This window comes from Borostomias antarcticus (assembly GCF_949987555.1).
Source record: "Borostomias antarcticus genome assembly, chromosome: 15".
NCBI classification, from domain to species: domain Eukaryota; kingdom Metazoa; phylum Chordata; class Actinopteri; order Stomiiformes; family Stomiidae; genus Borostomias; species Borostomias antarcticus.
Genome location: NC_140248.1, coordinates 15,854,522 through 15,881,951, shown reverse-complemented (window position 1 = coordinate 15,881,951; position 27,430 = coordinate 15,854,522). Strand labels below are relative to the sequence as shown.

Below are 27,430 nucleotides of genomic sequence, written 5' to 3'. Positions count from 1 at the left end.
TCTCGGTGTCCAACAATGGAAACCGCATGGCTGTGTCGTTTTGAAGACAAACTGAATAAATGATGTATTTCTAAAATGTTTGTTTGAACATTGTTATTGTAATATTGCTGTTGCATTGCTCGTACTTTTAAAAGAGACACGCAGACGTGGAAAGTTTTCAAAACAAAAGGTTTATAAATGAGCTTTAGCAAGAGGTAATATGTGCAAGAGAAACAAGACAATGGTAGTGTGCATCAGCTCATCCCATCATCCATCCTATCATCCATCCAGTCCTATCATCCATCCAGTCATCCTCGCAAACATCCTGCTCAGATCCAGATTAGAGTGTATATATAGAAGGAATAAAAATAGTTACAGTATGAAAAGCTAAAATAATATCCATTATTGTAATTGTTGAGCGTTGCATCGTGTGTGAGGGAGACTGGTGGGGAATGGCGCCCCGGCCCCCTGGTCCACATCAGCACTTGAACCTGTACTTGTGGAGGTCGGGGCTCGGGGGCGGAGTCTGCTGGCGCGAGCGCAGGACGCGGGCGTAGGGCGTGGTGGCGTTGTCATCGTGCGCCCTGGTGGCCGGCGTGGCGCCGCGCAACGGCGTGCACGCGCGGAGGAGGGAGCGGTAGAAGGGGCGTTTCTCCGGGGGCTGGTTCTCAGCGTTGCCCGGGGTCGCCGCCCCCCCACAGCCCCTCTTACAAGGCCGGGGCGTGTCAGCGGACGGGCAGGAGGAGAGGCCTGAGGGAGGCAGCTGGGTCTGGGCCAGGCTCTCGGCCTTCCTCCGCAGCTCCGCCTTGACCAGCAGCAGGTTGTTCCGGAGCTCGCCGAGGGTCTGGTCCTGTGTGGGCGGGACAGGAGGACAGGCCGGCCAATAGGGTTAGAGAGGACCCGGGGAGGGGGAGGGGCCAGAGGGAAGAAAAGCACACTGATAGAGGAGTGGAAGGAAGCGTGGAACGAGTAGGAGGACGAGAGGAAGACGTGGAAGAAGGAGTGGATCTAGACAGAGGTAAGCGTGGAAGGGTTCAACGGAAGGTCAAGTTGAAGAAGTGCAGCTTTCCCTTTAGCATTCATCCCCCAGAGCCGACCTAGTGCAGCTTAGATCCCCCTAAATTAGTGTTAAACCCTAGTGTGCTGGTTACGTAACAGGTACAGTAGTAGAGAGAGGAGACAAGAGGGGGGGGAGAGAGATAAACATGAACAAAGGGAAGGGTCCGCTGTAGAAGAGTCACACAGATCATCCAAACGACATGTTTGTTGACACTACTGCGCTTGTTGGCTGGCTGATGTCAGATCTAGACACTGCGTGGGGTCGTACCTGTCTGGCCAGCATGAGTCTGTGGGGGTCGTACCTGTCTGGCCAGCATGAGTCTGTGGGGGTCGTACCTGTCTGGCCAGCATGAGTCTGTGGGGGTCGTACCTGTCTGGCCAGCGGGAGTCTGGGGGGGCCGTACCTGTCTGGCCAGTGAGTCTGTGGGGGTCGTACCTGTCTGGCCAGCGGGAGTCTGGGGGGGCCGTACCTGTCTGGCCAGTGAGTCTGTGGGGGTCGTACCTGTCTGGCCAGCGGGAGCCTGGGGGGGTGGGTGGTCGTACCTGTCTGGCCAGCGGGAGTCTGGGGGGGTCGTACCTGTCTGGCCAGTGTGAGTCTGGGGGGGTCGTACCTGTCTGGCCAGCGTGTGGTCAGCGGTGGCCAGCGCCTGGCGCAGCCTCTCCCCCCCGGTGTTGCTGCAGCACGCCCTCTCTCCTGCCTGCAGAACCACGCCCAGGCTCTGCAGCTCCGCCCGCAGCTGACGCAGGTTCTGCAACGCACACAGCGCCCCTCGGTCACGCACTCTACTGGGCTAGTGTGTGTGTGTGTGTGTGAGAGAGAGAGAGAAACGCACACAGCGCCCCTCGGTCACACACTCTACTGGGCTAGTGTGTGTGTGTGTGTGTGTATGAGAGAGAGAGGGAAACGCACACAGCACCCCTCGGTCAAGCACTCTACTGGGCTAGTGTGTGTGTGTGTGTGTGTGAGAGAGAGTGTGTGTGTGTGTGAGAGGTACTGACCCTCTGTCCGTCGTCCATCTTGCGCTCAGCAGCGTTGGTCAGGGAGCCTGAGGAGCCTGGGAGGCTGAGCTGCCTCTGGAGCTGCTGCAGCTCTGGGAGGGGTGGGGGGGGGGGGGGGGGGAGGAGGGTGGGAGGGGGATGAGAATGATCCTCATAGCAGGACACGCCTCTGGCCATAATTCCGGACGATATTCACGTTTTGCCGTCATATCGGCTATCGGATTCTTTAAGCCCATATTGCGTCACTGTCAAAGAGCCATATGATGTTGGTGAGCGCTACCGAGCGTGCGTGTGCACATCGCCAAGGAACTCGGAGGAGTTGACTACTACTACTAATACTATTAATATTATTCATTTGTATAAATGTATAAACTGTAACGTGTGCCCAGGTGATGACCAAAATAAAAACATAATATTAACTATTTTAGTTGCATATCTTTTTAATTCAGCTTTCTCTCCTTGTCATTTTGCAAAAAAAATTATAAATAAGTGAATTGGTGATATTGAATATCGGCCTTAAATACCTGCCACCTCAACTTTGCACTTATCTGTTCTATTCTCTCCGACTCAAGATTGGAAACGGCTCTTTTCAGTCCTGTACTCTACTGCCGGTCCCGTTGGTGGACGGGCCCTCTGTCTGCGCTAGGGCTGGGTTAAAAAAAATAGATTAATCGATTCTGAATCAAATGATTCAGAATCGATTCATGAATCCCCAAATCGATCTTTTATTTAATGAATGAATGAAAAAATTAAGGAATGAATAGTTCATTAATTCATCCAATGATTCACTCATTCATTCATTTTTGGAAATCAATATCACTACCCAGCCTTAGTATTGATTTGTTGCATAACTTGGCAGTCATGTAATTAAGGTTACAGCAAAAAAAAAAAAAAAAAACCCACAGGTTTTAGTAACACTAACCAAATATAATAAAAGATATTAAATCGAATCGTGATAATCGATTCTGAACCTTGTGAATCGGAATCGATTCTTGAAATTCAAATCGATACCCAGCCCTAGTCTGCGCTCCATCTTACCCTGGGTTCTGACCAGCAGCTCGGCGCGACACTGGTCCAGCTCGGTGCGCACGCGGACCATGTCCACGCTGGCCAGGCGGTTGGACCGGCGGGGGGCCTCGGAGTCGCGGCTCACGGCCAGGGGGGGGAAGATGGGGGCCGGGTCCGCACTCCTCTGGGAGGCCCTCCTCTCCTTCTCCAGCGCTGCCGTCAGAGCCTCGATCTGCTCCTCGCGCTCCTGGGGTGGGAGGGAGAGGGGGGTGAATACAGGCCACGCCTGGGCTGCCCTACAGGCCCCACCTGGACCACCCACGCCTGGGCTGCCCTACAGGCCCCACCTGGACCACCCACACCTGGGCTGCCCTACAGGCCCCACCTGGACCACCCACGCCTGGGATGCTCTACAGGCGCCACCTGGACCACCCACGCCTGGGCTGCCCTACAGGCCCCACCTGGACCAGCAGCTGACTGCCCACGCCTGGGCTGCCCTACAGGCCCCACCTGGACCACCCACGCCTGGGCTGCTCTACAGGCGCCACCTGGACCACCCACGCCTGGGCTGCCCTACAGGCCCCACCTGGACCACCCACACCTGGGCTGCCCTACAGGCCCCACCTGGACCACCCACGCCTGGGCTGCCCTACAGGTGCCACCTGGACCAGCAGCTGACTGCCCTACAGGCCCCACCTGGACCAGCAGCTGCCCGCCCACGCCTGGGCTGCCCGTAAAGAGATTGTGCAGGTGAACATCTAGAAAACCCCAAAGGGCTTATAAAATCCATGTCACCTCTAAATCATTGGTACATAATCATTAGTAAAATAAATGACAATAAAACGGCACAAAAAAAAATAAAAAAAATAAAAGTAAAACAGAGGCAATGCAGATGCTTCCCGAGGCATTTAGTAATAGAGCTGTGGAGGTTCCTACCTCTAGTTCCTGGCTGTAGTACTAGAGCTGTGGAGGTTCCTACCTCTAGTTCCTGGCTGTAGTAATAGAGCTGTGGAGGTTCCTACCTCTAGTTCCTGGCTGTAGTAATAGAGCTGTGGAGGTTCCTACCTCTAGTTCCTGGCTGTAGTAATAGAGCTGTGGAGGTTCCTACCTCTAGTTCCTGGCTGTAGTATCTCTTCAGGCTCTTCTGGAGGGTGTTGATCCTATCCTCAGACGCAGCCTCCGACAGAGCTCTCTCCCTCTCCAGCCTCTCGCTGGGTGGACGGACGGACAGACACGCGCCCGCACACACACACACAAGCGCGCGCACACACGCATGCACACACACATGCACACACGTCAACTACCACAGTCCACAGCAAAGAAGATCTCCCTGCTCAGGCCTCGGTTCCACTGGGTTGCAACCTTGGTTCCACGTTTGTGAGAACGCGAGGGCTCGCTTCTGGGTCCGCGAGACGGAAATGTAGGTAGGTACGCGTAGCTCTGAGCCCACATCCACGCGCCTCCAACGCGGACCCGTCTGCACGGTCACTATGCTACAACTACACCACTTTATTAGCAAATTCAAACTGCCTCGTGTTGAACAGAACCTGTGGTCAAATCTTTTTTTTCTTTCTTTTGATGGCGTCAAGAACAACTGACAAAAGCAGCTGCTCTTCTTGCATGTATGTGGCCATTTTGATGCGATTGGTAGCGATCTGCGCTTGTGTGGAATGGCTCCGTAGAACCAAGGCTTCAGGCCACCAGGTTATGTTCTGGACAGTGTACAGTTTGAGAAAGGCGCTTTTTAAATCCAGTCTATTATTATTATTATTATTAACGACAGGTAAGTAGAAAAAAGTCCTTTCACAGCTGGAGTATTCTTACTCTTATGAATAACTCAAGTAGGTGAGGTGTGTGAGCGTGTTAACATCAAAGTGAGGACAGGCGTTCACCTGTTCTATAGTAGAGCACCGTGTGTGAACTGAGCTGAGCGTCTACCTGAAGTCCTTCTCCATGCCAGACATGATCTCCATCATCTCAGAGACCACCTGCTCTCTGACGCTGGCCTCCAGATCCTCCTTCTCCTGCCTCTGACGGTACACCTCTCCCTTCAGCACGTCGATGGCCCTCAAAAGAGCCTGCGCACACACACACGCACATACGCACATACGACACACATACACGACACGCACACACACACAACACACAACACACACACACACACACACACAGGCACACAGTCAACCAGGCTCTACTACACACACAAGGTGCAACACATTGGATGGATATTTTATATTATGGGTTGGTATTGCTCCCTATGCAAATAAGCTATAGATAATTAACAAATCATTACATCAACAAAAATTACCACACAGTAGCAAGCTGTATGTCCTCGGAACCAAGTGAAGCAGCGGTCTACTCTCATCTACTAGTGAAGTATAGGAGGTCTACTCTCATCTACTAGTGAAGTATAGGAGGTCTACTCTCATCTACTAGTGAAGTATAGGAGGTCTACTCTCATCTACTAGTGAAGCAGAGGTCTACTCTCATCTACTAGTGAAGCAGCGGCCTACTCTCATCTACTAGTGAAGTATAGGAGGTCTACTCTCATCTACTAGTGAAGTATAGGAGGTCTACTCTCATCTACTAGTGAAGCAGAGGTCTACTCTCATCTACTAGTGAAGCAGAGGTCTACTCTCATCTACTAGTGAAGCAGAGGTCTACTCTCATCTACTAGTGAAGCAGATGAGGTCTACTCTCATCTACTAGTCAAGTATAGGAGGTCTACTCTCATCTACTAGTGAAGCAGAGGTCTACTCTCATCTACTAGTGAAGCAGAGGAGGTCTACTCTCATCTACTAGTGAAGCAGAGGAGGTCTACTCTCATCTACTAGTGAAGTATAGGAGGTCTACTCTCATCTACTAGTGAAGCAGAGGTCTACTCTCATCTACTAGTGAAGCAGAGTAGGTCTACTCTCATCTACTAGTGAAGCAGAGGTCTACTCTTATCTACTAGTGAAGCAGATGAGGTCTACTCTCATCTACTAGTCAAGTATAGGAGGTCTACTCTTATCTACTAGTGAAGCAGAGGAGGTCTACTCTTATCTACTAGTGAAGCAGAGGAGGTCTACTCTCATCTACTAGTGAAGCAGAGTAGGTCTGTTCTCAGAGCCCGTGGGGGGCGCCGGTACCTCTGAGTCAAACATGGTGATGTCTCCTTCGTCCTCGCTCCCCTCCTCCTCCTCCTCCTCCTCCATCAGGGTGCTGTCACAGTGCAGAGCTGGCTCTCGCAGCAGGGACAGGATGTAGGCCACCCGGGTCTTAGTGGACGGCCCGTGGACCAGCTGTGAGGGACAGGGACAAACGAGAGAGAGAGAGAGAGAGAGAGAGAGAGGGGGGGGGAGAGGGAGAGAGAGGGGGGGGGGAGGGAGAGATAGAGAGAGGGAGAGAGAGGGGGGGAGAGAAAGGGGGAGAGAGAGAGAACTACATTACAAATACATTCAAAACGATACCCAGCCAAACCCGGCCCACACAGACCCGATCCTGCTCCATGTAAGAGCCAGGCAGAACGGGCCTCAGCTCGGGGCCTCTGGCGTGTCTGACCTGTGTGGCGATGGCAGAGAACTTGAGAGCCTGCAAGGTCTCGTCGTAGGTGGAGGCGCACGGGTTGATGTTGACCACCATGCTGGAGCGTCCGCGGCCGCAGAAGAAGCCCTGGAGGACCCTGGTCAGCTTACTGTCCCTGAACGGGACCACCTGGGGAGGCCGTGTCCTACAGGGGCAGATGAGAGGGAGGGAGGGAGAAAAAGAGAGAGAGAGAGAGAGAGAGCACACTGATCAGCATCCCCATGTTAATTACACAGCTGTCTGTCATTAAGGAGCCCTATACCAGTGGTCCCAAATGGTGCCGTGAGCCAAGTCCAGGTAGGCCTTGGGATTTTGTGACACTGACAACCATACATTGTTATTGCAATGTACAACTATACAAAAAGTTATGAATGAACTTTTAATTCACTATATCTAGGGTTGTCCCGATTCAACCCACGGCATCGGTATGGGGTCGATACTGGGCCAGAACACTGGGTCATAGACCGGGGGGGGACAAACATACATCTGACCCTGTCTGAGGCGCGAGGTGTAATGACTTCCTATGAACTCATGCAAACTGAAGAGAAAGAGATGATTAAACTGCTCGTGATTATGATGAAACTGGTCATGTGATTATCCTTAAACTGGTCATGTGATTATGATGAAACTGGTCATGTGATTGTGATGAAACTGGTCATGTGATTGTGATTAAACTGGTCATGTGATTGTGATTAAACTGGTCATGTGATTATGATGAAACTGGTCATGTGATTATCATTAAACTGGTCATGTGTAGGGCTGGGTATCGATTAGAATTTCAAGAATCGATTCGATTCCGATTCACAAGGTTCAGAATCGATTATCAGGATTCGACTCAATATCGATTCGAAAAAAAAAAAACTGTTTTGCAACAGTTATGCAACACATCAATACTACGGCTGGATATCGATACTGATTTCCAAAAATGAATGAATGAATGAATCATTGAATGAATTAATGAAGTATTCATTCCTTCATTAAATAACAAAAATTGATTTCGGGATTCATGAATCGATTCATCGATTTTTTTTAACCCAGCCCTGGTCATGTGATTATGATGAAACTGGTCATGTGATTATCATTAAACTGGTCATGTGATTATGATGAGGAGAAACAGGTGAGCCCGTGCTCATGCTGAAGCGTCTTCTCTTACACCGTGTCCTAACTGCTTGCTACGCAAGCGACAGAACGCGACATAGCATGCTTGCTGTCCTAACTGAAACAGTTAAATTTCCTGTTCTGTTACGTCATTTGTCTATATTCCCAACTGAAGACAGATAAAGAACGAACGCCTGTCAATGCGAGCGACAGGAGGAAAATAGGAACAGGGCGAGCATCAAAAGGGCAGTTAAAATGTTGCGCCGCTTTGCGCTCGCGTCCAGTTAGGACATAACAATAGAAAACAAAGCAATGGAACGCATTTTGTCGCTGACGCTCGCTCGCTTGCGTGCAGTTAGGACACGGTGGTACAGCAACAGCGCGCGTTTGGTGAAATGGATGATATGCGCCGTGTTACTGTTGAAACGGATTAGACCGAACAGAAGTGCAATGTGATGTTACAAAAAAAAAAAAACAGGACTAATTTAAACTAAGGAATCTCAATGATAATTGAAAGACTTCAGAAGGAATGTTAATTTTACAAAGGCAAGCAAAAAAAGGGCAAAAATCAACGCTCTCTTGGCTTCCAAGGAAAATGTTCAAAATCTAAAAAGGTTCAAAAACCGATGTGAAAACGCCTCTGACCTCATAACGCATTGCTCACTGAGTTTCCTCCCTGAGGAGGAGCAGAGGAAGCAGCCTCTCTCTCTGCTGAGTTTCCTCCCTGAGGAGGAGCAGAGGAAGCAGCCTCTCTCTCTGCTGGATGGATATGATCACAGGTGTGCTTGAGATTCTGGGCATGAAAAGTTTGAAAACCGCTGCCCTATACTACTGTGCATCATATATGAAGGCCGCATGGATCAGTCCTCACAAATGTGGCAAAAATAAATGACACGACTTTTCCTTCAATCATCATTTTGTCGAGCCTTTTTTCTGGCTTAATTGCAAATGTGCTGCCAGTTGTGAACATTTACTAAAGGGAACAATTACACATTTGTGGAAAATGCCTTGATATTCCCAACAGGAAAAACAAAACAAAACACAAAAAAAACATTATATCCCAGAATTCCATGAGTGGCGGGAACCCTGGTGTCAGCGTGTGTGAGTGTGTGTGAGAGGGGGAAAGAGAGTGTGTGTGTGTGTGTGTGAGGGGGAGAGGGAGAGAGAGTGTGTGTGTGTGTGTGTGTGTGAGAGTGTAAGAGAGAGAGAGAGAGTGTGTGTGAGAGAGAGAGTGTGTGTATGTGAGAGAGAGAGTGTTTGTGTGTGAGAGTGTGTGTGTGCACACCTGTAGCTCTGGTTGTGTCGGAGGGCGGTGATGCAGCGTCCCAGGGTGTGTGTGTGTGAGAGAGAGTGTGTGTGTGAGAGTGTGTGAGTGTGTGTGTGTGTGTGAGAGAGTGTGTGTGTGTGTGTGCACCTGTTGCTCTGGTTGTGTCGGAGGGCGGTGATGCAGCGTCCCAGGGTGTGTGTGTGTGAGAGAGAGTGTGTGTGTGAGAGAGAGTGTGTGTGTGAGAGAGAGTGTGTGAGTGTGTGTGTGTGAGAGAGTGTGTGTGTGTGTGTGTGCACCTGTTGCTCTGGTTGTGTCGGAGGGCGGTGATGCAGCGTCCCAGGGTGTGGAGGGAGGTGTTGATGTTATTGGCCTCCTTCATCCTGTCCCCGTTGCGCTGGTCCTTGCAGCGCTCTGAGCCGGCCAGGTCGCACACCGTCAGCCTGGGGGAGGTCAGAGGTCACCGTCCTGAGAGGGCCCAAGACTCACCATGCAACAGCACACAGCCCCTGGACACCGCTGGCAGGGTTTTTCCTGCATAGTGGGTTTTTTGGCGCCCCCCCCTAAAGTGATTTTAGCCAGAGCCAAAGGAAAATCACCAGTGCTCAAATGCTAAAAATGGAGAGTAAAAATAGCGATTCAAATCCTCTCCAAATGTGTTTGATAGCTTGTTTCAAGTGCAGCCCATCCCTCTTTCTTGCATTGTCCATGGTTTGGACCACTAGTAATCGAGATCATTAATAGACAGGTTACCAGTATCTTAAACATTTTGTCTTCATATCCACTTTTTGTCATGCGATTGTGAAAAGTGAGCTCAGTCAGAACGACAGCCAAGAATATAGGCCTATATATGCTTTCCCCCAAAATGTGTGCGCCTCACCCCCCAAAGACCCATTCTGAGCCAGGAAAAACCCTTCTTGTAACGTGGGTGAACTCCATAGAACCCCCCCCCCCCCAACCCATTGAGTGGTGCTGCAGGTGTCCTGAGTGCAGGGGGAGACGTACTCGCTGATGCGCGTGGCCTGTCCCCGGTCCTGTACCTGTCCCCGGTCTGTCCCTGGGAGGACGTGCAGCAGGCGGAGGGAGAAGATGCTGTGGCTGGAAGAGGGGACAGAGAGGAGGAGAGAGACACAGAGGGGGGGACAGAGAGGAGGAGTGAGACACGGAGGGGGTGGGGGGCGGTACAGAGGAGGAGTGAGACACGGAGGGGGGGACAGAGAGGAGGAGTGAGATACGGAGGGGGGGGACAGAGAGGAGGAGTGAGACACGGAGGGGGGGGGGGACAGAGAGGAGGAGTGAGACATGGAGGTGGGGGACAGAGAGGAGGAGTGAACAGAGCAGGGAGGTTCTCTGCCCACCAGGGCGGCGCTGCTGTCTGTACCTGCGGCTGGAGTTATGGTTTAGATGGGTGCTGGCGAAGCTCTGGTTCCTACGCCCCACCCCCAACACCCGCCACGCCTCCTCCGCGCTGCGCACCTGGATCCAGGTGAGGTCTGGACCAGCCAGAGGACCACACACACACACACACACACACACACACACACACACACACACACACACACACACACACAGACACAGACACAGACACACACACACACACACACACACACACACACACACACACACTTCAGTGTGAACGAACAAAACATAACCTACAACACGAGTCACTCACAACTGACTCCACCATGACACAGTATGCAACGGCCGATACGAGAGCTGGTCCCGCTGTTTGGGAGGGGCGGTCCTACCCTTGACGTAGGGGTTGCCCTGCTTGTCGTCGCTGAGGCGCAGCGTGGCGCGCTTCCTGGTCTGCAGGGAGGGCGGGGCCTCCAGCAGGTCGTACAGGAACTCGTTGTAGATCTCGTAGAAGGAGACCCAGACGGAGAAGAGCGCGCCCTCCTCCAGGTCCTCCTCCGCGCTGTGGGACAGGCTGTCGGGCTCCAGGCACACGCTGCTACCGTCTGAGGGGAGGGGGGCAGGAAGAGACACATTTCAGCAACAAGGCCATTCAAAGGGCTTTACATGAGACATTAGAAGCATAAGGACATATACAAATAAAACCAAATGCAAAAAAATACATTATAAAAGGACGTTTAAAACGAAATGCAGGACAAATAAAATACATGAATAAAAGTTACAGTTCAGTGTACGAATGAATAATAATTTGATTTAATAAAAAGCAGCGGCAAAAAGAAAAGTCTTCGGGTCTTGATTTAAAAGAACTGAGAGTTGCAGAGGGAGGGGGAGGGGTCAAGGACGAGAGGATGGAGAGGAGAGAGAGAGAGGATGGGGAGAGAGAGGATGGGGAGAGAGAGGGGATGGGGCGAGGGAGAGAGAGAGGATGGGGAGAGAGAGAGAGGAGGATGGGGAGGAGAGAGAGAGAGGATGAGGAGAGAGAGAGAGGATGGGGAGAGAGGGGATGGGGCGAGGGAGAGAGAGAGGGGATGAGGAGAGCGAGAGAGAGGATGGGGAGGAGAGAGAAAGGATGAGGAGAGAGAGAGAGGGGATGGGGAGGAGAGAGAGAGGATGAGGAGAGAGAGAGAGAGAGGGGGGATGGGGAGAGAGAGAGAGAAAGAGAGGGGATGGGGAGAGAGGATGAGGAGAGAGGGAGAGGGGATGGGGAGAGAGAGAGAGGATGAGGAGAGAGAGAGAGGGGATGGGGAGAGAGAGAGAGAGAGAGAGAGAGAGAGAGAGAGGCCGGTTCATACGTCCGATCCCCGCAGGCCTTCGTGTCAAGACAGCGGAGAACTAGCTAACCGTGTGAACAGTACCAGGCTTGCCAAGACACGGCGTTAACGACGTAGCTGGCTAACTCATGTCCCCCCCTCACCCTCCAGCTGAGTGACCATGTGGCTGCCAGCGGAGAGCCCGCCGATGCCACTGTCCCAGGTGCTGCTGGCGCCACCCCCTCGTATCCGGGAACACTCCTCCTGTGGCAGAGACACAAGGACAGACAGGACCAGCACACATCAGCCCCATGGACCAGCACACATCAGCCCCATGGACCAGCACACATCAGCCTCATGGACCAGTGTCACTCAGATAACAGGACCAGCCAGACCACCTCAGGGAGAAGATGAGGCCAGAGAGTGTTCTTCTGAGGGAGTACACAGGGTGAGAGAATATGGTTTTACTCCCTGGGGATCAATAAAGTCCTACTGCTGCTACCACTACCCCACAAAAATATAACACCCGTAAATGACTAATTCCCATTGATCCGAGAGACAAGCCAGTGTGGAATGAGTGATGTGTGTATGTGAGTAAATGTGTGCGCGCGTGTGTGTGAAAGTGTGTGTGCGAGTGTGTGAGTGTCGTCTCCACAAGTGGTGGATAGGCCCTCCTACTCCTCTATCTCACCTCCTTGAGCAGGGAGTCTCTGCGGAGCTCCTCGGCCCGAATCTCTCCGGGCTCCAGCTGGCGCACGTCCTGGTAGAGGACGGGCTTCAGGTCCATGGCCCCGTAGAGACGGCCCTGCAGCTTCCTGAACACAGAGACCAGAGCTCTGGGCAGCAGGCCTGCATCACGGCCCACTCCTGCAGGGAGACCCAACCCGTCAGCCCACCAACCCTGCACCACTGATTTTGTACCGACAGATGGACTTAAAAATAGCTAAATGTTTTACTTTACTATAATAACCAATCATGAGACAGAGCGTGAGACTGGTTGTGACAATTAATGAGATTAAACACACTGTGAGAACGAGTGTGATAACCTCCTGGTTAACGGTACAGAGAGGTGGACTCTCACCCTGGATGGTGTAGGTCTTCCCAGAGTTGGTGACCCCGTATGTGTAGAGGAGTCTGCTCTCTCCGTGAAGCACGTCTCTCACCATCTCCTTCATGGTGACCTCATAAAACTCCTGCTGGCTGCTCTCTGGTCCAGAAATCTACACAGGAGAAGGTGGAGATGAGGATAGTGCTCATCGCCGCCCTGTGCCGGTGTTTTTCAGCTCCGACGGCATGTCCAGTCTGCCTGTGCATTATTACCTGCGTGAAGCTGAACTTGTGTATGCTCTGGGCGATTCCCCTCTCGGCACTCTTCATGTTCTGGGAGTCCTTGGGGGCTTTGAGCATCAAAGTCTCCTTGTTTTGCACATGTACACAACCCTAGAACAGACAGAGGGAAAGTTACATTTGCCTTAGTTCAAGGAAAGCAAGGAGGAAGAGCCATGAGCTACTACTACACTGGAAGAGCCATGAGCTACTACTACACTGGAAGAGCCATGAGCTACTACTACACTGGAAGAGCCATGGACTACTACTACACTGGAAAAGCCATGGACTACTGCTACACTGGAAGAGCCATGGACTACTACTACACTGGAAGAGCCATGGACTACTACTACACTGGAAGAGCCATGGACTACTGCTACACTGGAAGAGCCATGGACTACTACTACACTGGAAGAGCCATGGACTACTACTACACTGGAAGAGCCATGGACTACTACTACACTGGAAGAGCCATGGACTACTACTACACTGGGAACCAAGCGAGGCCAAAATCCAAGAGGTGGCTCCCGCGTGCTGTCGCTAGTCACGCGACACATCTGACACCAGTAACTTTATGTAGGCTTACTATAGGCAATAGGGCTGGGTATCGATTCGAATTTCAAGAATCGATTCGATTCCGATTCACAAGGTTCAGAATCGATCATCACGATTCAATTCGATTCAATATAGATTCGGTTAGTGTTACTAAAACCTGTTTTTTTTTTTTTTTTTTTTAGCTGTAACCTTAATTACATGACTGCCAAGTTATGCAACACATCAATACTAGGGCTTGGTATCGATACTGATTTCCAAAAATGAATGAATGAATAAATGAACTATTCATTCCTTCATTTATTCATTCATTCATTAAATAAAAGATCGATTTTGGGATACATGAATCGATTCTGAATCATTTGATTCAGATTTGCAAGGAACATGAAAAGAAGTTAAAGAGAATACAGAAGCCTTATTGCAGATCTCACCTGCTCCTCTCCCCTCTCCTTCTCTCCCTCGGTCAGCGGACGGACGCGCAGATAAACCCGGACTCTCTCAGAGGTCCTGTCCTCAGCGCTTCCTGGTCTCAGCACTCCAGTCTTCACTACTGATTTCTGAGGGTGGAAGGAAAGAAAATCAACTTTGCCATAAATACAGTCTCTCCAAACATCACTACTCACAGAATAGTCATTTCCCAGCCTTCCTGATGAATTGGTTGAAATCTGCAAGGTACAGTACTGTGCAAAAGTCTTAGGGAGCCCCCAAAGAAAATAAAGTTTAAAGCTATTTATCTGGGCAGTAAGTGTTTGCTTGTAAAAACACTATATAAAACATCGGAATAAACATTAATACAAATATCTTAAGAATATAAAAGAACAGTAACTGTCCATGATGCAGGTTGGCAGTCTGAAGAGAATCTGAGGCACTCTGTAAATTAAAAGATAACCTTTATTGAATCATGGACCAAAATATGAATTTCTTGTTTTTAAAAGAAGCTGAAGTGTGGCCTCCCTTAGTACACAAAATTTGCTTTGGTATACTGCTTCCCAGGCTTCTCACAGGATTACAGTTTTAATCATCATTAATGTTTATTTGTATTGACTGAACGTTATATAGTGTTTTGACAAACAAATAAGCACTTACTGTCCAGATAAATAACTATTTTCTTAGGGGGGCTAAGACTTTTGCACAGTACTGTACACGTTTGTAAACAGTACCAATAAATGTCTGTGTTGGCAAGCTGTGAAATGACTGAAGCACTTTTAGCCCAAAGGAGCCGTCACATCAATGAACTGCCTGACAATGACCTTCAAGACAGACTCATTAGCATCTGTGTGAAATAAAGCTGTGATTGTGAAAAGGCTTTTAGACAAACTGGTGCTGAGTATGAATATCTGAATCAGTCTGTTAACACACACAAGGGATTTGGTCCCGGCCTTTAGTGACTCAAGCAGTACAGACAATAAACAGGCAATGTACAGTACAACAATACACAATACAGATTACATGAAAGACAAACAATAAAGTGCAAGGGTGTTTGTTAGTGCAAGCAACAATAATGTGCATCACGTATGGAGATTAAATTATGATGAGTGTTGTAAAATACAGTATTTGTAGGGAGACAACGAGGGGAGTAATAAAACTTGAACTTAGTCCATCGAACAAAAGCTTGTGTTAATAATGTGCAAGCTGTTATATAAACGCTGTCTCTGGATTTTTAACCTCTGCATATGAGTGCAGAAATAAGGCACAACAGTTAGAATGAACCCTTATGTACCATGCCATGGCCTCTCACGGACACCGGGCGGTCCAGTCCCGGGGAAATGATTGAGATCTCTGGCAGGGTGACCTCGTTCAGTCGGGCACCTCTGCCCATGTCGGCTGCTGTGGACTCGAACACAGCCAGGCCCTCCTCCTCGTCCGACAGGGGGGCACTTGGAGACGCCAAACACAACGCCATGGCTAATGATCTAATAATAACAATAAATTAGATTTATATATAGCGCCTTTCAAGAGCCCCGAGGACACTTTATACAGTCACACAAAGAGACATGTCAGACAGACAACGAAGACAGACAAAAACAACATGGAGACTAACTAACTGGCTTAGTGACAGTTAACTAACAAAACTAACTACAGGCCAAAGGCCTTGGTGAACACAGGTGGGGGTTTTATACCATAATTTCAAAATGATGGTATAAAAACTCAAACGAGCCACTGACAGACTGTCCTCACATTTGATTTGGGTGCACCGTGTTGTGTTTAAAGGCTGGTTCAGTATTTAGCATTATAAGCCACGTTATTAAGGTTATTCACGATCATGTACAACGGCCCATATCAAAATTTCGACAAACAACGGCGACATATATCATATCTCGAGAATACAAAGTTTGTCTAAATGTTGATATGAGCCGTTGTATATGATCGTAAATAACCGTATAAAGTGGCTTATAACGTGCTTAAATACTGAACCAGTCCTTTAAGTGGGTTTTCTTTGAATGCCGCTAACACCCGAATGAGACGGCATGCAATCAGATGAAAATGTTCTTCATTAATCAACAACATTATGGGTAAGTCGTAAATGAGGCTCTATGTCCAAAATTCTGAACTACCCCTTTAACGTTAGCTAGATTTCTCTCTCTCTCTCTCACACACACACACACACACACACACACACACACACACACACACACACACACACACACACACACACACACACACACACACACACAGTGACCGAGTCACAAGAGAAGAATAACTGGTTTAATTGGGTAACTGGCAATTTCTTGGGTAACTAGCTAGCTAACATTAAGCTAACAAAAAATAGCTAGCCGACTAAACCTAACAAGGTTGCAGTGAAGGAATTGGACGCGCCTTCTCAGAAAGGCTAAGTTAAACCAAAACACATACTTGGAAACGCTTTTAAAACAAACACACACAGGGGTGAAAATGTTTTGGCTCACAGCGAGTCACCTGCCAAGGGGACTGGAGATGAAAAAATCTACAAGTATTTATTTTTTCAGATAGCCTTCCGGAATCTAGTCCTAAATTGGAAATTTGACCTGCATTTGGCCGGTGGCAGGTGTTAATTTTCAGCCCTGAACACACATCTTCTAACACAAAAACATCCAAAGTTGTACGGTAGAATTCATCAACGTCATCTTTGGATATCGTTTTTTGAAAACACAGTGCTGGCTAACATAGCTAACTAAAGTTTCAAGCTAAGCTAACGGTTAGCCATAAATTAACGTTACCTCGAAAGCCGAAGCAAGTTGTAGAGTACTTCACCAGCGAATCTTGATAGTTGCTCAAAAATAAATTGAACAAACTCTTCTTATTATAACGTTATATAAAACCTTCTGCTGCCCTGTAGCTATAGCATTAACTGAACCTAGCTAGCGTAGAATCTCCGGCACATTCCTCCTCAAACCGACATCACACTAGCATCTCAACGCTACCTGTGTAACGCTCAGGGGGCACGGGAAGCGTTCACTGTTTTCCAGCAATTCAAACACCCCGCTTTACATGCACGAACCAATCACCGTGTGGTTTGCCCAGGGGCTCACAGAGACGACCAATGCGGAGCTGGTCACGTGGGCAGTTTCTTCTTCCTCCTCTTCAGTGGGGTTTAACGGCAGTTTGCATCCTGCGTTGCATTACCGCCATCTCCTGGAGTTAAGAAACTTTACAGGACCGTGGGCAGCTTCGATTGACTATGTCCAATTTGTAATTTCAAATCATAGCCTACTGTCTCCAAAATAATGGTTTCATTTCATGATTCAAGATCACTTTATTTGCCATGTTTATGGTTTACATATACCAGCGGGTATTGAGCGGGTACTGATAATGATGGGGGGTTTCGGGTCTTTCAACTTCAGACCCCCTCACTCAGGCAACCCAGCCAGGGGTGATCAGTAGATTACATAATTACAATCAAGCCTAGCATTTTGGGCTGTGGAACTGTAGACAAAGTTACAGAATATTCTAGAGAGTTGTTGACATTACCACTCTCATTTATAAGACAATTGTTACAAGCTTCCCCTTTTGATTTAATGACATTTCTAGGTGCTCCCATTTTCATGTTTTCAAGGGGTTACTGATACAGGTTTTGATGACTCTCCTTATAGAGGTTGTTTGGGAGATCGGTCTTTATCAGGTGTGGCATTGATCTGGAGTCACCTTGTTATTTGTGATGTGTTTCCCCTATGATGGCTCAACTGGTACATACTGTAAGATCTGCTTGCTCAGTAGGCCTACATCTAGATAGATAGATAGGCCTACTTTATTAATCCCCTTGGGGAAATTCAATGTATCTAATAGCTCACGGCACAACATAACAGAACGACACAGCAATACACAACACAAGAGACAGACGGCAATTCAATCAATCGACATGTCATAAAATGTTAGCCTATGGTGGGGCTGGGGGGCTCTAACCATCCCATTGACTTCGAATACTGGAGAAATTGAAGCTAACATTACATGGGAAACCCCCCATAGGGCTAACACTCGTAAAAATGGATTTGAACCACCAAGGACCGTTATCATACAATAAAGGATTGACAACACCTTTAATATGACCAGCTTTATTGGAATAATATTTTATATCAGGCTGATGAATTCATTGCTGAGTCAGAACCCAATCAGAAGGTATCTGCTGGTGGGCGATCATGTGATCAGATAATCTCACTGGAGCACTTGCAGGAGGCGGGACACCAGGAACCAGTGTTACCCTTGCATCCCCACTCCTTTTTCAGAGAAGCACAGTTAGAGTACTTGTCTTTATAGGCACAGGGGTTGGCTGGAGGGAGAGAGAGGGAGAGAGAGGAAATTATATGGTTTTTATCAGAATGGTTGTTTTTTCAGAATACAGTGAACAGCGGTGTTAAATTAATGGTGTATGAAATTAATTATATAAAAATACACTATTGTAGAGAAACTACACCAGGAGTCACTGAGCTTGTTGATGACTGAATGCCCTAGAGATGCAGGGTTTAGACTGGGGTGTGTTGGGGGAGAGCCTGGAGTGCACCGCACCACTCCCTGCCGGCTGCGACCCGAGGGGGGGGCCATAGAGCCACCCAAACATGGCTGCCCATTCACCTCCATTCATTTTTTGGGCCGGTAGAAAAATGAGACGGAGGCAAGCTATATCCCAGCCTATAGCCACTTACTGCACAGATTGTTGACACAGGCACCAGGACAGTCTCCACAGGGCTTTCCAGCCTTGTAGGGGTGGGTGTACTGGTAGTTCCCTCTGGGATGTGGGACAGAGCATACAATTATCTATTAAACACTGCTGCTAATAATCAACAATGATCTGGGCTGAGTTTCCCAGAGGCATCGTAGCTCTACGTTCATCGTAGCGCTATGATGAACGCCATAGCTTACGACGAACGTAGCGCTACGATGCCTCTGGGAAACTCAGCCCTGAACCATAACATTTCCCCTGATAATGGTTCTTCAGGGTTACAGTACAGTACATACGTCAGAGGACTTACAGGAAACAAGAATAGGGTACAGTATGACCCTGTTACTAGAAGGACTTACGGAGGACAGTAGTGGCAGACATAGAAGTACTTGTATCTGGAGTTAGGGCAGTAGGCCCTGGCACAGCCAATCTGGTTAGACCTATACCACACAACCTGAGCACAGAAATGAGGGACAAACTAATCATTACCTTTTTCTTTTTTTTTAAATGCTATAGGTTTTGGACAACTGCGGGCATTATTGCATTGTGTTATAGTAAATTTATCTGGGGTTATAGTTTGTCTGGGTCACATATTTTTGTGAATCAACTTTGATATGTCAATATAGCATTCAAATACATGTCAATATAGCATAGCTCCCACCAAGGTAATAATTATATTAGAACTCTGAAAAATCTTTTCATGGCGCCAAAATTCCTGGCGACTCCCTGGTTTCTTTACCTGGGTGTAGTGTCCGATCACTCCTCCGTTGACAGATCCGACTCCGTACTTGTAGTCCTTCACCTCGTCGTACCAGGCCTGGATGGCGCTGCTCCAGGACCTCTTATTGCTGGACATGTACAGGTTCTCTCCACAACCGGGTCTCAGGTAGCCGGAGCTGTGGCCCATTCTGCAGGTGGCAGCCCACCTCTTGGCTGTGGAGGCAGCTTTGGTGCTCCAGGTCTGAGATCAAATCAAATGTTAATGAAACACTTATGGGGTTGCACATTTCTACCTTTGTCATTTGAATATTGTTGCTTGTGAAATCCCTGTTTACCATTTGCAGCATGTTGCTGGCAGAGGGAGTAACTCCCCTTCGCAGATCATTGTGCTTGTTTACGATTTCATCCTGGAACCCGATGCAACAGGACACGTGCAACAGGACCACGAATCCAACCAAAAACGTGAAGGGAGACATGGCGAGAGTCCTAGAAAAACGATAACAAACGCAGCAAACAATACAATCACAACTTATTCGCATAAAGGTGTTTTATCAATCTACACAGTAACGTTACCGCACACACAAGTGGGAAAAATGACATACGGTACCTTGTCGTAATGGTGGATGATGAGAGTGTTGATGAGAGAGGTGTATCTGGGAGTCTATATTTATAGGCCCAATCATAGCTGGGGGCATTATTGACTGTCTTGATGTGAGAGGTAGGACAGCTGTTGACCTCTATTCTAATGAGTGCTCACCACCTGGGGGTTATTCCAGAAGACGGGTTCCACAGTCTAACCCGTGTCGCCGGTGCTCTGAAAAGTTGACTAACCTCCTCAGGATGACCTACCCAGTGGAGCCGTATGGGGGAGAAAAGTTAGAATGATTCTAAGGGCCTGTGACTGACAGGGGCCCTAAAAAATATTAGAACATTAGGCACACTTTTTTCAACATCATCATCATCATTAAAATGAGTTATTTTACAATGTACTGATAAAAATAACGATTTCTTTTTCTTTTGTTGTTTTTGGCAAAAAGTAAACATCCTGAGAGCCAATTGCGCCCCCTTCCCTATTTACATGAAATGGTTCGGTCCTGCTGCTAATTGCGACGCGAACAGGACTTGCTTGCAGTGAATTGTGAGTGGGGAGTGTTGGTGTGGAACATACCTTGCCTTTACACGCATATGAACTTCAGTGATCCCATTCTTAATCCATAGGGTTTAATATGATGTCGGCCCACCCTTAAAACAGCTTCAACTCTTCTGGGTAGGCTTTCCACAAGGTTTAGGAGTGTGTTTATGGGAATTTTTGACCATTCTTCCAGGAGCGCATTTGTGAGGTCAGACACTGATGTTGGACGAGAAGGCCTGGCTCGCAGTCTCCCCTCTAATTCATCCCAAAGGTGTTCTATCTGGCTGAGGTCAGGACTCTGTGCAGGCCAGTCAAGTTCTTCCACGCCAAACTCGCTCATCCATGTCTTTATGGACCTTGCTTTGTGCACTGATGCACAGTCATGTTGGAACAGGAAGGGGCCATCCCCAAACTGTTCCCACAAAGTTGGGAGCATGGAATTATCCAGAATCACTTGGTATGCTGAAGCATTCAGAGTTCTTTTCACTGGAACTAAGGGGCCAAGCCCAGCTCCTGAAAACAACCCCACACCATAATCCCCCCTCCACCAAACTTCACAATGCAGTCAGACAAGTACCGTTCTCCTGGCAACCGCCAAATTCAGACTCGTCCATCAGATTGCCAGGACCCACCCCTACATATTCCAGAGGGAAGCAAAAAAACAGTATCACCCGGGGGCCAGATAAGTAAGCTGTAAAAATAAGAACATTTATAAAGCAATAAATTACATAAAATTACATTTTCAGAGTAAGAGAGGCTAAAAACATCATAGGAGAGACATGGCAAATACTGGTGTGTGTTTGCCATGGCCCAGGCCTAAAGCCAGAAGTGGGCTGGTGTATGTCTGTGTGTACGTGTGTGTGTGTGTTAACTAAATGCTACGACATCCACAGCAGCCACAGGGGTATCTATAGGACTCAGGGTGGTCTGCTGGTGACAGTGGGGCATCCACTGGACCTGGTTAGAAGATAGGAGGGAGAGAGAGAGGCACTAGGGAGAGGGGAGGCAGAACAGGGTTTGTAGCACACAGAGTCATAAAAGCAACACATATATTAAAACAGGCAACCTGGAGCAAGCTCCTGGAATATATTTGTCTAACGGCTAAGAACATTTATAGAGCAATAGATTACATGAAATTACATTTTCAGCACAAGAAAGGCTAAGAGCATCAGGTCCAGGCCTAAGCCGGATGTGGATTGATGTGTGTCTGTGTGTACGTGTGTGTGTGTGTGTGTGTGTGTGTGTGTGTTAACTTAATACTACAACATCCACAGCTGTCAAGGGGTATCTATTTAACTCAGGGTGGTCTGCGGGCGACAGAGATCCGGTTTGGGCCTCTGCCATTGAGATCAATCTAGGGGGCGGCTGTAGCTCAGTTGGTAGAGCGGGTCGTTCAGTGATTGAAGGGTCAGTAGTTCGAATGCCAGCTCTGACTGTCCACATGTCGAAATGTCCTTGAGCAAAGACACCTATAACCCCAAATTTCTCCCAATGAGCAGGTTAGCACCTTGCATGGCAGCTGCCGCCATTGGTGTGTGAATGTGTGTGTGAATGGGTGAATGAGAGGCCATTGTAAAGCGCTTTTAGTGCCGCTAAGGTGGAAAAGCGCTATATAAGTGCAGTCCATTTACCATCAATCTATTGCTGGGGGGGGTGGGTCCCGGAAATCTGGGTTTTATGATCACTGACACGTATCGTATCCAATGAGAAACGTTAACTATTTTTATAGAGTGTAAAACAAAAAATGTTTTCTGAGGGCAGAGGCCCTAGGCATTTGCCTACTCCATCTTTAGGCAGCCTGGTGCGTGCTATTGTACTGGTTCCCACGGCCAAGGTAGCCTACAACTGTGAAATAATTGGTACGTGCAACTGTCAAAGATAAACAGTTTAATGATATTGTCCTTTCCAACTTCTGAGGTAGGATTATCTAAATGTTTGTAGTTATTTAATTATATTTGTAGACAGTTAGGTTTGTTTATTCACATATTCATGACTGTATGTTCTGCCTTTAGGTCTGTCAGAACACCCATGCCAGGTCCTGGTGCGTGCCAATGATGGCTCCCACTGTGGAATAACTGATGTGTGCAACTGACAAAGGTTAAACAGGTTCATGAAAATGCCGTTACAGCATCCAAGGTAATCTTCAGTCACTCCGGGCCAGTGTAACAACTGGATGGGGAGCGCGTTACAAATGCAGTACCTATACCTATACCTACACCATTCATTTAACACCGCTGTTCACTGTATTCTGAAAATACAAGCATTCTGATAAAAACATAATTTCCTCTCTCTCCCTCTCTCTCTCCAGCCAACCCCTGTGCCTATAAAGACAAGTACTCTGTTTTTTCACACATGTACATGTACTGTATGTTCTGCCTTTAGGTCTGTCAGAATGCTCTGCTGTTTTCCCTCCAGCAAAACATTTCTGACAAGTTCGCCGCAATAACTGTTTTTGCCTCTAATTTTTAGCGTAGTTTTGTTTTTGTTTTCTTTTGCTTCTTCCTTGAGAGGTTTTCGGTGGTGTGTTTGTTCGTTTGCTCGTTCATTTGTTTGTTAGCAGGATTATGCAAAAACTACCAGACCGGTTTTCATGAAACTGAAAGGATGTAGCATGAACCCATTAAATTCTTGAGCAGATCTGGATTACGGGGCGGGTCCACAAGTTACCCAAACACGGCCGGCCATTCAACGGCATTTATTTTGGGTGGGCCAATTTAGAACCCAATCAATTTTGGATTGGATCTGGCCCAGTAACAGGTTAGAGCAGGCCCAGTAACAGAAAGAGGAAAGAACAGTTAACTTCTCCATCTCCATTCTGCCGTCTTTTGCTGTGAGGTATCGGTATTGGGATCAATTAAGGGCGAGTGTGAAATGGCAGCAACGAACTCAGCGGGTTATCCGAGATGCGGTAGCAGCGGGGAGTGCTGGCGGGGAGTGAAGCTTTTCAACTCGCCTGTCACTGGCTCCCTGGAGGAATTTAGCCTGGCTGCAATAACGTTATCGCGAACGGAATGAATACCATCTACTAGCAAACAAAACATGTTCAGCTATAATTAACCTGTTAAAACTAAGATGCCTGGATAAAAAAAATTATGTCTCCAATGGATATATTTGACAAAAACAGGTTAATATGCAAGCCGGTTTTCATTGCTAAATCAAAGCGGGGAGAACCGGGAACGTGCGTCTAAATTTCGTGAACTTGTTCGTGGACGCACGTAGGCCAGAAAAGCACAACTGCGCATGTACAAAAGTCACCGGAAATAGTCAAATGACTACAAATTTGCCAAGATGGCGCGGTTCAATAGGGCTTGATTTGTGATAGTGCTCAGTGAATGGAGTGGCTGTATCCAGTTCTATTAATACATCCATGGGTGGCTTACAGCCACGCACAAAAACGTGAAGGATACGGACATCGATCCCCGCTTCCTCTCGCACGCTAAGCGAGTGCCCTACCAATGTGCCACTCCCCCCTGTCAGACTTTGACTGAGCTATAAAACATATACTTTAAAAAATAAGCGCTTGTCATGGTGCACGTTAACATTAACACACTGAGAAGAACGATTATGTATTTCGGCAAAATATAAAATATGAATGATCACTGATCGGGACAATTTAGAAAGCCAGTCACCCGAAAATCATGTGAAATTCAACTTGGGAGGGTAGGCTACGGGGGGAGTCTGTATTATGACAAGAAGATGGCGAGCGGGGTTGGGAGTGAGTAGACAGTTATAACACTATTCAGACCTTGCATTACAACGCATGCCATGAACAAGCAAGTTGCATGCTATAACACATTTTATTGGAGAGAAAGCATGTGTTTTTATAAAACTACCTAATCATGTCTTGCACAATATGTATGAATAGCTGAGCTACAGCTAGCCACCCCTGCTATTACTGTACGTGAAGCTACGTAGCTCGATTTGCAGCTAGCTGACTATCTTACTCATGGGCTACACAAACTGCAGTGTTGTCGCAAATATTACGCCGTTAAAATTTGCAACATTTTACATACCGTAACCGGATTTCTTGTTCTGTTAATGTTTTGGGCTACCCCTATGCTCGTCTTAGCATGATAGCAAGTACATTTGCAGTCATGACGCTCCCTAAATGTCTACTTGTCATTATGTTGGATGATGACAGACGCATTTATTATCTGGCCTTAATTGGTTTATGAAGAGTAGAGCTGTGAGAATTTGGGACAGTGTGGAATGGGTTTGAACCAGGAGCTAAATACCAGAGGAATGTATGGGATATTGATTTACTGGGTGCCCATCCCCCTCCAACTCCATCTGCAGAACACAAGTTGCTCTCCATGGGGCCCACGGAGCCGTGGTCGGTTCGGGAGAAGCTCTGTCTGGCCACCTCCGTCATGAAGAGCGGAGACCAAAACTGGTGCAGATCATGCATGTTCATAATATCACATCACCTCACTCTTCTCTTGGACACATCCTCCCACGCCTGACACCAATTCACTTATTATAATCATATATTGGTTATTCAATATGTAACAATAATTGTGCTAATTGCAATGAAGCTGTAGCCTACCTCAACTTCCTCAGGGTGTCGGTGAGCCGAGCCATCAAGCCCTTCGCCGAGCCTGGGAGGCCTCCTGATTGGTTCTCACAAAAGGTGAGGCTGACAGTCATAACCCAACTAAACACACAAGCAGGCTGTACCTGACAGTCAGTATTTCTGGGCATCATGTGACATCACCCCTCAGAGGCACCGGGTCAAAAAGAGCGACTAGTAGCGTGGCTCACGTTGATCCTCTGAACCCGCTGTTTCCTGTCGTATTCCCAAACGACGTGTGAAATATCCCATCTAAGACCATGTGTGATTTCTCTCCTTCCATCAGCACTGTGCGTCCCAGTACTCTGAGCTCCTGGAGACTACGGAGGCGCCAAAGTGAGCACGCTAGTGACATAATCCCTCCAGAGAGGATACTGTACAGAGAGACAGAGACACTTTGTGAGGCGTTGGCAGGCTGCTTATCTATGGTGTTTGTGCGACTCAGGCGTAAGCGCGGGGAGCGAGGAGAGGTGGTGGAGACGGTGGAGGACGTGATCGTACGCAGACTCACGGCCGAGAGGATCGACGAGCTCAAGAGGATGATCAAGAGCACCCAGGAGAAACACAGGTGCCCTGACCTTCACACGTTTAACTCAACAACAAAGCTACCTTTCAGCAGCAGAAAAGACAGGAGTAGTGAAACAAGACGATAGTGGTGTCATGGCGGCGGGCTGAGCTACTTGATTGATCCGGTGTTTTCCGTTGTTATCTTCACAGGAAGCTGAAGAAAGAGGCTGAGCAGATCCAAACAGGACATCTTGATTTGAAACTCGAGGAGCTGTTGGACGACATTCTGCAGTAAGAACACCATCTGGTTCATTGCAGCCGTAGCACCATCGTCTGAGATGTTCCACATGCACATGTACTGACCTTCTGGTTCGCCTGCTGCTCATTTGGATGAACATTTGCTGTTTTTAAAAGGAATTCAAATGAAACCACGACTCACTGAATTGTAATGTAGAAGATATGTGGTTAATCCAAAGTGTGACTTTTGTTTCTATCAGGAAGAAGAAGCAGGAGGAAGAGGAGACGGAGGAGAAGAGGAGGGCCACAGACACAGCCTACCAGGGTACCGTTACGCTCACCATGTTCAGATGACCGTTACGCTCGTCATGTTCAGATGACCGTTACACTCGCCTTGTTCAGATGACCGTTACGCTCGCCATGTTCAGATGACTGTAACGCTCGCCTTGTTCAGATGACCGCTACGCTCGTCATGTTCAGATGACCGTTACGCTCGTCATGTTCAGATGACCGTTACGCTCGCCATGTTCAGATGACTGTAACGCTCGCCTTGTTCAGATGACCGTTACGCTCACCATGTTCAGATGACCGTAACGCTCGTCATGTTCAGATGACCGTAACGCTCGTCATGTTCAGATGACTGTAACGCTCGCCTTGTTCAGATGACCGCTACGCTCGTCATGTTCAGATGACCGTTACGCTCGTCATGTTCAGATGACCGTAACGCTCGTCATGTTCAGATGACTGTAACGCTCGCCTTGTTCAGATGACCGCTATGCTCGTCATGTTCAGATGACCGTTACGCTCGTCATGTTCAGATGACCGTTATGCTCGCCTTGTTCAGATGACCGTAACGCTCGCCTTGTTCAGATGACCGTAACGCTCGCCTTGTTCAGATGACCGTAACGCTCGCCTTGTTCAGATGACCGTTACGCTCACCATGTTCAGATGACCGTAACGCTCGCCTTGTTCAGATGACCGTAACGCTCGCCTTGTTCAGATGACCGTAATGCTTGCCTTGTTCAGATGACCGTTACGCTCGCCATGTTCAGCTGATGCTCATTTAGATTTCCTTCTGTTTATACAATTACCTGATGAGATGGTCAGTTATCTAGAAATAGGAAGGTAGACGCTACGCCGTGACTGATTCGCATACCGTAGTCGTTAAAAGACACAGGCCAAGCGTGGTCAAAGCGAGTGGCGAGTCACTATGGTGTGTGATTGGTGAAGTAAGAGCGGTCTCACCCTGCCCCCCCCCCTCCCGCCCCCTTCCAGTCAGACAGGCCCTGAAGAACACCCCGAAACGAGTGGCCAGTGTGACTGTGCGCTCGCCCTCTGGGCGCAGCTCGCCCAGCCTTGAGTTCTCCCATGGCGACACACTCCTGACCATGCCTGAGGACGCCGGCTCCTCGGTCACTGTGAGTCCCTGTCGCCTCCGGGGGGGGTACAGGGCCGGCCGGGGGCGGGGCTATCGGGCGGCACCAGAGACAGACTTGACTGATGTTGATGAAACGATACGGACACACGCCGGTGTAGGTCTACACACTGCCTTCCCTCCCCCCCACAGGGCCCAGGGGCGGCAGGCTTCATGCCCGTGACTGAGGCCTCCGGC

General features: G+C 48.3%; 3 protein-coding genes across 3 annotated transcripts in view; 1 reads left to right on the top strand and 2 right to left on the bottom strand.

Annotated features, from left to right (window-relative positions):
• Positions 1 to 457: 457 nt before the first annotated feature.
• Positions 458 to 15,421, bottom strand: kif20a (kinesin family member 20A; the record flags this gene model as incomplete). Its single annotated transcript, XM_084450287.1, has 18 exons — positions 458 to 829; positions 1,650 to 1,787; positions 2,038 to 2,129; positions 3,076 to 3,292; positions 4,154 to 4,256; positions 4,984 to 5,123; positions 6,177 to 6,329; positions 6,589 to 6,757; positions 9,274 to 9,417; positions 9,980 to 10,072; positions 10,356 to 10,467; positions 10,723 to 10,935; positions 11,805 to 11,904; positions 12,332 to 12,507; positions 12,722 to 12,860; positions 12,961 to 13,080; positions 13,950 to 14,075; positions 15,239 to 15,421. The coding sequence occupies 18 exons, from the start codon at positions 15,419 to 15,421 to the stop codon at positions 458 to 460; spliced, it is 2,790 nt and encodes a 929-aa protein (XP_084306413.1).
• Positions 15,422 to 18,137: 2,716 nt separating this feature from the next.
• LOC311318853 (serotriflin-like) lies at positions 18,138 to 20,557 on the bottom strand (the record flags this gene model as incomplete). Its single annotated transcript, XM_084450286.1, has 6 exons — positions 18,138 to 18,262; positions 18,636 to 18,718; positions 19,012 to 19,106; positions 19,392 to 19,613; positions 19,708 to 19,858; positions 20,541 to 20,557. The coding sequence occupies 6 exons, from the start codon at positions 20,555 to 20,557 to the stop codon at positions 18,138 to 18,140; spliced, it is 693 nt and encodes a 230-aa protein (XP_084306412.1).
• A 4,260-nt stretch (positions 20,558 to 24,817) lies between these two features.
• brd8a (bromodomain containing 8a) overlaps positions 24,818 to 27,430 on the top strand; it is a gene marked incomplete at both ends in the record, with an annotated part of 11,668 nt that continues 9,055 nt past the window's right edge. The window contains 8 exons of the mRNA XM_084450284.1: positions 24,818 to 24,897; positions 25,065 to 25,134; positions 25,361 to 25,410; positions 25,520 to 25,642; positions 25,792 to 25,872; positions 26,079 to 26,143; positions 27,094 to 27,236; positions 27,386 to 27,430. The exon at positions 27,386 to 27,430 is cut by the window's right edge and continues 147 nt beyond it. Coding sequence (XP_084306410.1) covers positions 24,818 to 24,897; positions 25,065 to 25,134; positions 25,361 to 25,410; positions 25,520 to 25,642; positions 25,792 to 25,872; positions 26,079 to 26,143; positions 27,094 to 27,236; positions 27,386 to 27,430 — 657 coding nt within the window. The remainder of the gene's footprint in view (positions 24,898 to 25,064; positions 25,135 to 25,360; positions 25,411 to 25,519; positions 25,643 to 25,791; positions 25,873 to 26,078; positions 26,144 to 27,093; positions 27,237 to 27,385) is intronic.